Source organism: Sphaerulina musiva (assembly GCF_000320565.1).
Source record: "Sphaerulina musiva SO2202 unplaced genomic scaffold SEPMUscaffold_3, whole genome shotgun sequence".
Classification (NCBI taxonomy): Eukaryota; Fungi; Ascomycota; class Dothideomycetes; order Mycosphaerellales; family Mycosphaerellaceae; genus Sphaerulina; species Sphaerulina musiva.
The window spans coordinates 654,026-666,083 of NW_016017385.1; the positions used below are offsets into that span (position 1 = coordinate 654,026).

The window sequence follows — 12,058 nt, forward strand, 5'->3', positions numbered from 1 at the left end:
CCTCCTACCTCCATCAATCACATCCAGCATCTCTTGGCTGCTCGGCTTTTCTGCCTCCTAACCAGACTCCCAGATGCACGCCCCGTGAAACGTTTTGTCCGTAATACGTTATACCGTTCTTCTCCAGTCGGCGCAACGTTTCGGCACTTGTCGTTGTTGGAAGCCGATGGTAAGAACACATGTTCGTTTCTGCAGACTAGGTACAGGTACATCTTAATAAGGGGAAGGCGTAAATTACATATGACGAAGAGGTTCAAAGTACCAGACAGACCTCATTCATTATGGGGTTTCCCAGCCGACGTTGCCCACTACACTAATAGCTACTTGCATTCAGTGTATTGTCTCTCGAGGGGAAATATTTCGAGCTTTTCATCAGCCAACCAGCCATACCACACTTTTTCTGGCCATGCCATCATCAATCGATGCTTCGCCTTTTCTAAGAGTGACGCTAGCAGTGAGCCTCCTTCCACTTCCGTCCCATCCCAATCATCAGATTTGACGTTGCCCAACAGTAAGCTACGCAGTATGCGGCTTTTGTCTCAACACATTTTCTTCTCTACCCTTATTACGCCCCACCAGTCTGTTCTCTCGTGTCCCGGTCCTCGCCGCTTGATAATCCTCAAAGGGCCGGTACAGTCTACGACATTCCTACTGTCGCATCTGGTCCAACCCTTGCAGTTCGCGTTCCAGGTCATGTTGTTGTCCACCTGCCGCAGGCCCTTGACCTAACTCCTGTGGCCGAGGATCCTCAAACGCTCGTGGGTCGTAATGCTCTGGGATAGGCACCTGCTGCTGCGGGGGCGCTTGCTGTGAACTATGATATTGGGGCGCCCGTACACTCTGTCGGAAACGTCTGACTTCGTCCAGGATCATTTGACGCATCTCGGGCACCTCGTCGACAACTTCGAAGCCGAAGTCGAAAGGTGTGGGGCATGCTGGCTCATCCGAGGCGTCATGCCAGATGGAGAGATATCGATGCTCGAGGGCATCTTCGACGGAGATGCGCTGGGATGGATCAAAGGCTAACATGCGGTCGAGGAGATCCAGCGCATCGGGATTGGCTCGGTGGAAGAGGGTCTGGAAGGGGATCTTCTGCATGTACGGAAGGTTGCGCACATATTCTTGTGCGCGAGGAGACCCGATACGAGAAAGGGTCGACTCGGATGGTGTTCCCAGAAAGTGGAGAATCTGATTCAGCTGGTCGACGTAATCGCGACCCTTGAAGAAAGGCTTGCTGCCCAGCAGCTCAGCAAGAATGCAGCCCACAGACCATACGTCAACTATACTATGTCAGCAGCGCACCTCACTCCCATGTGATCGTCTCCACGTACTCGCTTTGGTGTAGCTCTGGAAGCTCAACATGATCTCCGGTGCTCGGTACCATCGCGTCGCAACATACTCGGTCATGTAGCCCGCATTCTCTTCAGGGTCGATGCTGAAGCCTCGGGCAAGGCCAAAATCGGCAATTTTCAGCTCGCAGTCGGCATTCACAAGCAAGTTTCCAGGCTTCAGGTCACGATGTAGCACATTGGCGCTGTGGATGTACTTGAGCCCGCATAGAATCTGATAAATGAAGCTCTGAAAGTGGGCATCGGTCAGAGGTTGGCCTGATCGGATGATGGCGGCTAAATCACACTCCATGAGCTCTGCGATACAGCCATGTCAGCATTGTCCCTGCAAGTTTAGAGCTCTTCCATCTTACCCTCATATAGATAGCACTCATTGAAGTTGTCCATGCGAGGAATGTCCAGATCGTATAAGCAGGTAATGTTTCGGTGGCCTCTGAAATGCTGCAACAGCTTCACCTCTCGCAGGGCGCGCTTGGCCAGAATCTTCTTACTGAACACATTGGTGATCTTCTTGATTGCAACACCCTCGCCCGTCTGAGCATTGGTGGCAGCGCAGACGATACCATACGCACCCTGACCCAGCTCTTTTGTCACCGTGTATCGCTCGTCCACGATGAACTCTTGATTGAAGACCTTGAACGTCTTGCGCCCGTTGAGGTCACCCATACTGTCCTGGAAATGGATCGGTGTTTTTGCGAGGAGCAGGTGGGTAGTGGACAGGCGAGTTCGGTTCGATTTCTGTGCGGTGGTCCGAATGGACGTGCAGGTGCAAAGAGCACGCGCGCGGCTACAACTTGTCGGTCTTGTCTTTCACAGTGGTCTCGGGACCCTGCAGCAGGAAGCACGAGCCGATTTGACGAATGCAGTCGAACAAGCGGAGTTGTTCACCGATGCAGCTCGAAGTGACACTGAAGCGGTCGAAGCGAAATTGCCCGGGTTCTTTGTTGAGAGTGTCGTGCGTGGCGACGGATGGGGATGGAGTTGGAGATGGAGATGCGGACGGGCGAGCGCAGGTTGTTATGCTGCCTGTATCGCTTGACCACGACAGAGTTGAGAGGGTGGGAGGTCAGGAAGACGAGAGACGGGAGCGGGTCTATTATTCTTTGAAAGTCTCACCAGCTGAACAGGACAGGACAGGATACGATAGAATACGGACGGGGGCAATTTTGTCGTCAGCACAGCACACAGCACAATAATCCACATGCATGCAACGAGCGGTGTTTCTACCTGCTACTCCTAGTTTAAGGCAGTTAGTTCGTTCATCCCACCTTGAGGTCCTTGACCAAGGCGCCACCATCTGTCAATAATGAGGGGCCCTGGCCTGGACACCTCGTCTTATCTCGACCGTGTCATTGGACCGCGAGCTGCCCTGAATACCTGTACCTCCTACTGCCTACCTCTACCTCGTCCTGCTACCTGACCTCTCCTACCTCCAGCCTCCAGCCTCCCTTTTACGGTATGTACAGGTACGGTAAGGTATGCGAGAATAATGCTCACCTTGTCCTCCCTTGACCGCCCCGTCTGCTCCCCTCGAATACATGTATGTAGTAGTGGCCGTCTTATATGCGCACGACATGCGGCGGAGTAGGCGGTCATCTCACTCTCACGCTCACTCACACTCCCACACCTCTCTCACTCTCACTCCCTCTCCCACACTCTCCCACCATTCTCACCCTTCCGAGTGCACGTCGCCGTCTCCACAAACATGGATCACGACCCAGTCGCGTCCCAGCTGGTGCACTACATCAGTCTACATGTAATCAGGCGGTTCTAGGCCTCGGGCGCTGATGAGGAGGAGGTCAGCCTGGTCAGGCAAGACTTGCAAGGCTCCAGAGGACCAGGCCGCGGTGTCACATGCTTTCGCGATGAGAACTCGAACCGTCACTGCTGAAAGAGCCTCGGTGCAACAGAAGTGCTCGATTGAGGTAGGAGGTAGGAGGTACCTCTATGTACCCACACCACACCACCGCAAGTAATAATAGTTCTCCCGGGGGCATACAACCATCCAGATCTGTCTGTTGCACCACATGATTGCTAATCCCCACTGTATATCTGGACCTTCTTCTCCTCTCGCAGGATCCCCGTCCTTCCCCTTGACTAACTATGCCCATCCAGCTCACCATGAACGAGATACCGGAGCTGTCTTACACGCCCGTCGACCATGTTGCCCAAATCCACCGCCGCGTCGTCGACAAATTCGACTCGCATGACACCCGTCCCATTGAATACCGCCTCAAGCAGCTCCGATCGCTGTACTGGGGCCTGAAAGATGCCGAATCGGCCGTTATGGAGGCTTGTATGCTGGACCTCAAGAAGAGTGCCTTTGAGACATACCTGACCGAGGTGGGCTGGGTGCTCAACGACATCATCTTCATGACCAAGAACCTGCAGCGCTTTATGAAGGATGAGAAGGCGGAAGATACCAGCTTGACCAACATGCCCATGCGTCCGCGCATTCGCAAGGAACCCTTGGGAGCTGTGCTTGTCATTGGAGCCTACAACTTCCCATTCCAGCTTTCACTGGGCCCTCTGGTCGGAGCTATCGCCGCTGGCTGTACCGCTGTGCTCAAGCCTTCAGAGAATGCGCCCAATGCCGCCCGTAAGCACGGCCCAAGTCTGCCCCCCTGGAGCGATTGTGCTCTCTGCTAACACATGATGTTCGAACTGTAGGAGTGCTCCAGCACATCATCCAGGAGTCTCTTGACCCGAACTCTTATCAGGTCGTCCAAGGCGCAATTCCAGAGACGACCGCCGTGCTCGCTTGCAAGTGGGACAAGATTTTCTACACAGGCAACGGAACCGTGGGGACTATCGTTGCAAAGAAGGCTGCTGAAACGCTCACCCCAGTCACGCTAGAACTTGGAGGTCGCAACCCAGCCATTATCACCAAGAGTGCGGATGCACGTCTTGCAGCTCGTCGGCTTCTCTGGGCGAAACTCATGAACGTGGGCCAAGTCTGTGTTTCCCAGAACTACATTCTCGTCGACAAGGAGATCTTGCCAGAGTTCCTGCGTCAGCTCGAGCTTGCCCTGGCGGAGTTCCAGCCCCAAGGTGCAGAGCAACAAGCGGACTATGGAAAGGTCGTCAATGAACGTCAATGGAGTCGCCTCAAGAAAATGCTCGACAGCACCAACGGCAAGATCCTGATGGGCGGAGAAACCAACCAGTCCACTCTCTTCTTCGGACCTACAGTAGTCCAAGTCAGCAGCGCAGACGACCCGCTTCTCGCCGATGAGTCATTCGGTCCACTGATCCCCATCCTCCCTGTTGACAATCTGGACGAAGCAATTCGTGTCGCGAACAAAGTCGATCCCACTCCTCTCGGAATCTACCCCTTTGGCAGCACCGCCGAAACCAACAAAATTCTCTCCCAGACTCGTTCGGGAGGCGCATCAGTCAATGATGCTTTCTTCCACGCATCCATCCCCACCCTAGCCTTCGGTGGCGTCGGGAACTCAGGCACAGGCTCATACCGCGGCAAAGCCTCCTTTGACTGCTTCACGCACCGCAGAAGTGTGACCACCACCCCCGCATGGATCGAGGGTCTCCTCGCAGTCCGTTACCCGCCTTACACAGATGCCAAGTTGAAGAAGTTCAGAGGCATGTCGGAGTTGAAACCCGATTTCGACCGCAATGGCAATCCCACTGGTTCGGGGCTGTTGTGGTGGGTTCTTGGTAAGTCAAGGTATCCGGCATTGGAGCAGAACAATGGCAAGAGCAAAATTTGAGGATGCAAATATTACCACAAAAAAAAAAAAGATTATCCTGCAGCGACTAATGAAAGAGTGTATGCAGGACTTGGGGGCAAGAGTAAGACTGGAGGTATGACGAGATGGGTACTCGTCGCAATGATTGCCACGCTGGTGAGGTGGTATAACGCCAGATCTGCTGCTTGATAGGGGAGGGGGGTAACGATTTAATTTCTAGAAAAGACGTTGGAAGAAAGAGATGATTACCTCGGGTTCTTAAGATTCGGTTGATGTACAGTATATTATTACACGTACCTATTGATATCCATGAAATTTTCTGCTTGGACTAGGCGTCGACATGTATCTTGCAATAGGTATCTATCTACCTTACCTACACACCTGATCTTAGCAGCCAAACGCTTCTTCTCCCACAAGGCTCAGATGAGTTGAGTCCTGCAACCTGAAGTACCTATCTCAGGTACCAGTTTGAAACCTGATGTCTCTCTCTATCTCTCTCTCTCTCTCTCTCTCTCTCTCTCTCTCCGCGGCACCGTGATGCATTGCATTATTTACTTAGCAAGGAGAGTTGTGCCATTTGGAGGTACAGTACAGGTCCCTAATTAGGTTCATCAGGAGGATCCTAGATACCAATACAATCATCATCATTTCGCAGCATTTTGAAAGTCTCTTCAGTAGGTAGGTACTGAATCCTTCGTCATGATCATATCATCAGTCAATCATGACATGCCTCAGGTTGCTACTCCAAGGTAAGGTAGCGTATCTATCTATCATTAGGTAACACTTCCCCTTCCAGATCGATCAGCAGCAGCAGCAGCAGCACCAACACCCACACTACCATTTCTCGAACCTTGCATCTGCGTCCTCTCCTTCTCAGCGACAGGCTTTCTCCGACTTCTCTTAACAGGAGAGTAGACCTCATTGAAATTCATCGCAATCGCCAAGAAGCGCATATCACTATCGGGTTGATACGCCAAATCTCCTAGGAGAATGTTCACCTTGGCTCGGAATTCAACCTCTAATGTTTTGAGTCGCTGCCGGAGCTGATCGAGCATGTTTCTCTCGCCGTCGATGCCAGCCATTGATGGCAATAGAGGAAGGAGGGGAGAGTCCGTTTCTCGATCGTGAAGTCGGTCTCGAGTGTTCCTGCTTGCTGTGGGGTACAGTGGCGACGGGGCAGAATCTTCGTCGGCATCTGTAATGCCCCATCGTCCAGCACGCGTCCGAGTTTCGATCTTAGCGGAAATCTCTTGTCGGCGTGTGAATTCGGCTACGCTATAGCTGTACAAGCTGTCAAGGGCATCGCGGTATGCTAACATCAGCTTGAAGAGCTCGTGGAGCTGAGTCGTGAAGTCTAGGCCCACCATGCCGGAGGCACCCAAGAGCCCTTTGCGAGTGATGTTGCGAAGATATTCGGTGTGTGCATTGATCAGCGTGTCTAGTGTCGCGTCTGCTCTGCCCATGTTCCTTTGCAAGTCCGCCCACCCCTTCTCAATCACTTCAAAAAGCACGTAGTACTGGAGTTGATCAACGAAGTGTATCATCTCGGCCAGCCCGCCTCGTGCTGACTTCCAGTCTGACCCGAGCTTGTCGCTCACAGCCGCTAGCACTCCTCGAGCACCAGTTTGCAGCCGTCGCCACGTTGTGGACAGCGCAAACTCGACCCGCTTGACCCTCCACAGAAAGTTGAAGACCTTGAGATACTGGCGGCCAGCCCAGGGAGTGACGATGACATCTAAAGGCGCATCCACTCGATATTCCAGCGTGAAGACGTCCCAGCCGATTTCACCATGACTGAGTTCCAGCATACGAGCATCCAGGCGCCGCAGTACATCTGCATTGTCGTACTGAGCATTCGAATTGCGTATGGCATGTTCCAGTTGCGCTGTCAGTGTATGCCGATACTGGCTGTTAGCAGGTCGGTCCAGATTTTGCGACAGAGACTCCATCAGTAGTGCCACAAAGTCTCCTTGGCCTAGCAGTAAGTACTTCTTCATTGCTTTGAGATGCGTCGACAGCGCAAACTTGGTTTCAAGCAATGTCATGAGTCTCGCCATGACGGTCTTGTATGCTTCGTCAATGCTCGCAGATAGGGTCGCAGTATCGCCATACTTCAGCTCTTTCGACGCAGACTTGCTGTACGATTCCACCCAGGCGCTATCACCGCAAGCATAGCGGATGAAGTTCAAACTCTTGCCGATAAGGTAGACCCGGTTAGCGAAATCAGAACTCATGATAGTAGGTGTCATATTCTCTTGTAGACGATACTTTTGCTCCCAGACGCTCGTGGCTCCCCCTTCCTCATCCGGGTTCTCAGTCACGAAGAACTCCTTGTATGGGTCTTCTAATTCGCCATCATAGATCCATGCTCGTAGCATGTGGTAGAACGGCCGAGTTACTTGCACGAGCAGTCGTTCGGCAAAGGTGTGTACAAAGGGGTCTCCATGTTGTGATGAGAATGAGTGGATCAGGGTGATCAGCTCGCCGCCTTTCTTGCCCTTCGCTGACTCCACGATCGTACTCATCAGCCGCAGGCCGAACGTAGCCTCACGTGTCCAGACCACACATCTCTTCAAAGTGACGCCCGCTTTGCCCAGACCACCATTCGATGTCGTGGAGTCCAGTTGTGCCAGGGCACGTCGTATCTGACCTTCTAGTGTAGCTACTAGACTGAGATACGATCGCAATTCCTGTCCAATTGCACTCCGCAGGCTTTGGCCGACCAGTCCACCCTCGCTGGACTCTACGAAATCTGAAAGTGACCTGTACAGCAAAGACGGCTCAGCCAGCTGATGAAGCAATGCAACGAGTGGTACAGGTAATGTTGTAGGCAACTTCAAGCTCTTCTTATCCGCGAAGGGAAGATTCGTCGAAGATAGTCCCTGCAGCGTGAAGGGAAGATCTCTCAAGAGCGCAGACTCTGGCGGATCTAACCCATCTGATGACTTCCTGGCTGGCGATTGGGGCTGTGGTGTCGCGTCTTCACGCTCCTGTGTTCTCGACTTTCCCCCATTTTCACGCTCCTGTGTCTTTGGCCTTGCTGGCATCGGGCGTTCACGATCCCTCACGCTGTTCTGCCTGGTCTGCTGCTCGGGGTCCTGCACTTGAGAATGTCTAGGCAACCCATTTCTCGAGAATGCATCGTTGAAGACCTCGCGTTGTTCTTCATCGCGCTCCTCTTCTGCTTCTCCAGCCCCGATGCCCGTTTGTCGTGCCTGTGGACTGCTCAAATCCTGCGCATGCGGCCTGCCTCCATTCCTGCTCACATCCCCATCCTCTCCCACCTTCCACAGAAAGTACAGAATCGCCCATTTGTTGTTGAGTACCGGCTGCGTCAACAGCCTCGAGTACAAGTTGCCGAATGTTGTCGCCTGCGCAGCCTTCCCCTCGCGCACCAACTTCCTTCTGATCAAGTCCGCAGCCTGGTTGACATCGTCGACTGGCAAGGTTTCGCTCTCGCCGCGGTCAATCAAGCTGGTCGCGATCTGGTTCGCATCCTCCCACCGCTGGTCTGCGCTTTCTTCCTCTTCGCCGGGCTGTTGTGGTGGGACCAGTCGCTCAAGCAGGGACTGCAGTGCGTTTTCGACGCGTTCCTGTTGGCTTTTGGACATTGTTGTGATGCATGTTGGCCGCGACTGTGCTGCAGTGGAGAGGTCGACGCGCAGTGTGACGCGCGATGTTTGGGCACGAAGGAGGGGCCGCTGTCGTTCATCATCATTACCTGTCGGTATATGTACCTGTACCTACCTTACACTTAATGTTGTAAGACATTCACTCATTGAACAACATAGGCCGAGAAGTCGGGAAAGGACAACCAAACAAGAAGTAAGGTAGTATTTGATCCTGAAGATGTATGGCATTATTTGCTTTCACTGGTCGTAGCAATTTTGAGTCTGGGCCTGAGCCTGAGCCTCACGCCCATATCGCTAAGTAGCTGCACCAATCTCTGGTTCCGCCCATGCTCACATGTGTTGCCACCATAAAACGCCTGCTTCGCCAAAATCCCACTCTCAAAATCCTCCAAATCGCCGTCCGTCTGCGTTATTCATCTAGAAACTCAAGAATGCCACTGGCGCTACGCCCACTCTGTGTCTCGCCCTCGGTACTGTACATTGGAGCATATGAGTGCCTCTGTGGAGTCGACGGCGGCATGTTCAGGTATTGCGAGGGGGACTCGGAATTGTGAACTTTGCCCTCATATGATCGATCAAATGACCGCTCAGTGAAGTCAGAAGATTCCTAGCTACTCAAGGGTCAGGAATCACCTGGAGGTAAGAAAATGTACTGTCACACTTTGCTTACCTCCTCTGCATCTGAGCTTGAGCCATTTGAGCTTGCTGGCCCATTCCTGGCCCACCTTGACCCATGGCCATGCCGTAGGGATTGGCATAATGCTGACTGTCGCCAGCAATCTGTTGCATTGCCATGCCAGAAATGCCCTGCGCCTGTGACACAGGGCAGTCTTTATGCGCGAGCAGGAGAGTCTTGAGCCCCACAATCTCTTCGCGAAGCTGGGTGACAGTAGCTGCGAGAGCATCATTTTCCGTGCTGAATATTTCTACCTTTTGCTGAAGATTGGCCAGCCATTGCTTCTTCCGCTGTCGACATTTGAGGGCGGCGACACTGTCACCATGTTAGCACATATGTCACAATGGTGAGTACTGTCACACTCCACGTACCGATTGCGCTCGAGAAAGTTCTTGCGCTTCTCCTCGTCTGTCATCTTTTTGCCATCTTTGCCCATCTCGTCTCCCTCGGGACTCATGTCGTCCACATCCTCGGGCTCTTCTGATTGTGTGCTGGCACGCGCCTTTTTGTTGGCAGGCGGTTTCGCCGGTGTCTCATCGGTCTTCCTCTTTCCGTTCGCCGCACCCTTGCCCGCTGCTCCTTTCTTGCCACGAGTCCCTCGCATGTTGGCCTTGCCATCCTCCTCCGAGTAATGATCTGCATGCTCCGTGCTACCAGACATGTTGCTGCCGATACTGTTCTTTCCGCCTCGTTGATCTTGCTGCATGGTTTGCTGGAAACCCTGTTGCGGTGGCATGGGGTAACTCGTGGGGTTTCGTTGTTGTTGTTGCTGCTGCTGCTGTTGACCACCAGCCTGGGCTAGCATGAATAGACCGTTCGCAGCCTCGTTGCTTTGATGGGAGCCGAACGGATCGGCGTTGTCTGACTGCGAGTTCTGTCCGTTAGGGTTGTAAGGCTTGCTATCGAGATCCGGCTGAATGTTGGGGTTCTGTTGCGCCTGCGATGTGGCACCTGGGCCAATACCATAGGTGTTTTGGGAGCTCTGTGCACGTGCAGTCATAGCAGTGCGATGGAAATCGAGAGTTCCAGGCGTCGCGCCTCCACTCTGTAATGAGTTGTATATCGCTTGCGAGTTGGGTGATGGCTGCGGGAACATAGACCCGCCACCACCGGGCGTCAGACCAGTCCTGAGCGAAGATTCGTTGGGTGTGGGAAAGCTGCCAGAGAAATGGTGATCGCTGTTGAAGTAATCGTTCGAGCCAGACGGTCCGCTGAGCATCGCCGGACTGAGGGGGCCTGAACGAAGAGAGCCGGGCCAACCGGGTGTGTTACCCGGTAGAAGAGAGGCCGGAGAGGTCAAGCTGGTCACGCCTGGGAGCTGTGTCTTGCCTGGTGTGTCGGCAGGGTTGCTGAAGGCACTTTCAAACGGATTGGGCTCCTTTGTGAGGTGGGTGGCAGATCCAAAGTAGTCGCCGTCGCCGGTCTGCGCAGGCTTAGGCGGCGGTGCGAGAGGCGCATTGGCGGGCGGAGCACCAGTGTCCTGCGATTCGGCCTCAGGCTCTGGCTGCTTGATCGTGGGAATAGAAGTGTCTAGGTGGAAGTCAGTAGCGCGCGCTCAACGGCAGTGGTGGAAGGTGGGGGTCATGGTCGCAGAGAAGCGACGACCACAACGACCACAACGACCGCAACGACGATGCGTACCTGGCTTTTCGGTTGATTCCTTCTTCGCGGTATCTGTACGCCAGTCAGCCAAGGCGTGCGTCAATGCGATTGTCTCGTGATGGGCGATGATGCAATCAAGACTCGCAGCCTGAATGGGAGTGATGATGATCCGGTTGCGACTCGAGAATTGCAGTGCAGGCCGCTGCGCCGGGAGGGAAAGAGGGATGGCGAGGCAGCGCAAGATCGAGCAGCAAAGGGGAAAACAACATACCTGGAGCATGTAGTGAAGTACGATTAGAGCGCGGCGATGCAGTTTGGCTCTTCGCGTTATTGAGACGAGGTGAACTAGCGACGACAGCTGCTGCCATGACGTCGATTCGAAGTTGCCCGTGTCGTCTGTTTCTCCTGGTGACGATCTACTAGGTACTGTGGAACTCTCAAGTTCCCTCTTTCTTTCTCTCTCAAGTCTTCCAACACGACTTTTACACCTATATTTCCCGCCTACAGTCAGCACATTCGTTGTTTGGTCGCGTGGTGCAGGTTGGAGCAGGTCGCGAAGTGCGTGTCCAGCGGAGCACAAATGATACACATGGCGGCTACGAATCTGGGACGAGTGGCAAAACCGCTTGCGCGACTTCACCACCGCCTTCACCAAGACATCGCGAGCCCCCGTTGACGCGTCTCTCTTCGCTTCCAGATGGCCTCGAACTTACCTCGAATACTCCAGAGAGGCTCGCACGGAATGCCGCTGGTGCCGGTGATGGTTTTCAGGGCTTGGCTGCCGTGGACATAGGTTGTGCGATGGTGTCGAAGATGCGACGACGCGCAGAATGGACAGTGGCGCGCTCGTTTGTCTCCCCAAACACCCTCCAAAAGCGCCAATGGTGAAGAGAAAAGGCCGTTCGTCGTGCTGCCTGCGCAAAAGTCTTCTTCTGGTAGTAAAACGTGACACTGCACGCGAGGATGTTCTGATGCGAGCGAAATACGTCAGTGGAAACCTGGAGCGAACTGGAAGAGAGCGTGACGTCTTCGTCTTATGGGTAATATGGGAAAGGCTCTGCACAAGCGCAGCTGCTTACGAAATCTGGGAAC

At 53.7% G+C, this 12,058-nt stretch overlaps 4 protein-coding genes across 4 annotated transcripts; 1 reads left to right on the forward strand and 3 right to left on the reverse strand.

Annotated features, from left to right (window-relative positions):
• Window positions 1-86: 86 nt before the first annotated feature.
• On the reverse strand, window positions 87-2,471 carry SEPMUDRAFT_147961 (SLT2-like MAP kinase protein). The gene is made up of 3 exons (XM_016904622.1): window positions 1,703-2,471; window positions 1,332-1,646; window positions 87-1,280 (listed from the first exon to the last, which is right to left on the reverse strand). The coding sequence occupies exons 1-3, from the start codon at window positions 2,013-2,015 to the stop codon at window positions 649-651; spliced, it is 1,260 nt and encodes a 419-aa protein (XP_016762278.1). The 5' UTR covers window positions 2,016-2,471; the 3' UTR covers window positions 87-648.
• Window positions 2,472-3,347: 876 nt separating this feature from the next.
• Window positions 3,348-5,376, forward strand: SEPMUDRAFT_124411 (aldehyde dehydrogenase). The gene is made up of 2 exons (XM_016901910.1): window positions 3,348-3,948; window positions 4,020-5,376. The coding sequence occupies exons 1-2, from the start codon at window positions 3,453-3,455 to the stop codon at window positions 5,075-5,077; spliced, it is 1,554 nt and encodes a 517-aa protein (XP_016762279.1). The 5' UTR covers window positions 3,348-3,452; the 3' UTR covers window positions 5,078-5,376.
• Window positions 5,377-5,662: 286 nt separating this feature from the next.
• SEPMUDRAFT_82148 (Spc97_Spc98-domain-containing protein) lies at window positions 5,663-8,670 on the reverse strand (the record flags this gene model as incomplete). Its single annotated transcript, XM_016910299.1, has 1 exon — window positions 5,663-8,670. One exon carries the CDS (start codon window positions 8,665-8,667, stop codon window positions 5,830-5,832), a length of 2,838 nt encoding a protein of 945 aa, XP_016762280.1. The 3' UTR covers window positions 5,663-5,829.
• A 216-nt stretch (window positions 8,671-8,886) lies between these two features.
• SEPMUDRAFT_147966 (uncharacterized protein) lies at window positions 8,887-11,968 on the reverse strand. The gene is made up of 6 exons (XM_016904623.1): window positions 11,680-11,968; window positions 11,238-11,454; window positions 11,006-11,038; window positions 9,736-10,894; window positions 9,359-9,679; window positions 8,887-9,299 (listed from the first exon to the last, which is right to left on the reverse strand). The coding sequence occupies exons 2-6, from the start codon at window positions 11,332-11,334 to the stop codon at window positions 9,296-9,298; spliced, it is 1,614 nt and encodes a 537-aa protein (XP_016762281.1). The 5' UTR covers window positions 11,335-11,454; window positions 11,680-11,968; the 3' UTR covers window positions 8,887-9,295.
• Window positions 11,969-12,058: the final 90 nt, after the last annotated feature.

What these genes read in the sequence shown, in the direction of transcription:
- SEPMUDRAFT_147961 (XM_016904622.1), bottom strand. Translation starts at nt 2,015, where the DNA reads ATGGGTGACCTCAACGGGCGCAAGACGTTCAAGGTCTTCAATCAAGAG. An exon ending in TGAGTGCTATCTATATGAGG is followed by an intron (nt 1,647 to 1,702) that starts GTAAGATGGAAG and finishes GCTGTATCGCAG; the next exon opens with AGCTCATGGAGTGTGATTTA. An exon ending in CCAGAGCTACACCAAAGCGA is followed by an intron (nt 1,281 to 1,331) that starts GTACGTGGAGAC and finishes GACATAGTATAG; the next exon opens with TTGACGTATGGTCTGTGGGC.
- SEPMUDRAFT_124411 (XM_016901910.1), top strand. Translation starts at nt 3,453, where the DNA reads ATGCCCATCCAGCTCACCATGAACGAGATACCGGAGCTGTCTTACACG. An exon ending in GAATGCGCCCAATGCCGCCC is followed by an intron (nt 3,949 to 4,019) that starts GTAAGCACGGCC and finishes TTCGAACTGTAG; the next exon opens with GAGTGCTCCAGCACATCATC.
- SEPMUDRAFT_147966 (XM_016904623.1), bottom strand. Translation starts at nt 11,334, where the DNA reads ATGGCAGCAGCTGTCGTCGCTAGTTCACCTCGTCTCAATAACGCGAAG. An exon ending in GGAATCAACCGAAAAGCCAG is followed by an intron (nt 10,895 to 11,005) that starts GTACGCATCGTC and finishes ACTTCCACCTAG; the next exon opens with ACACTTCTATTCCCACGATC. An exon ending in AACTTTCTCGAGCGCAATCG is followed by an intron (nt 9,680 to 9,735) that starts GTACGTGGAGTG and finishes ACATGGTGACAG; the next exon opens with TGTCGCCGCCCTCAAATGTC.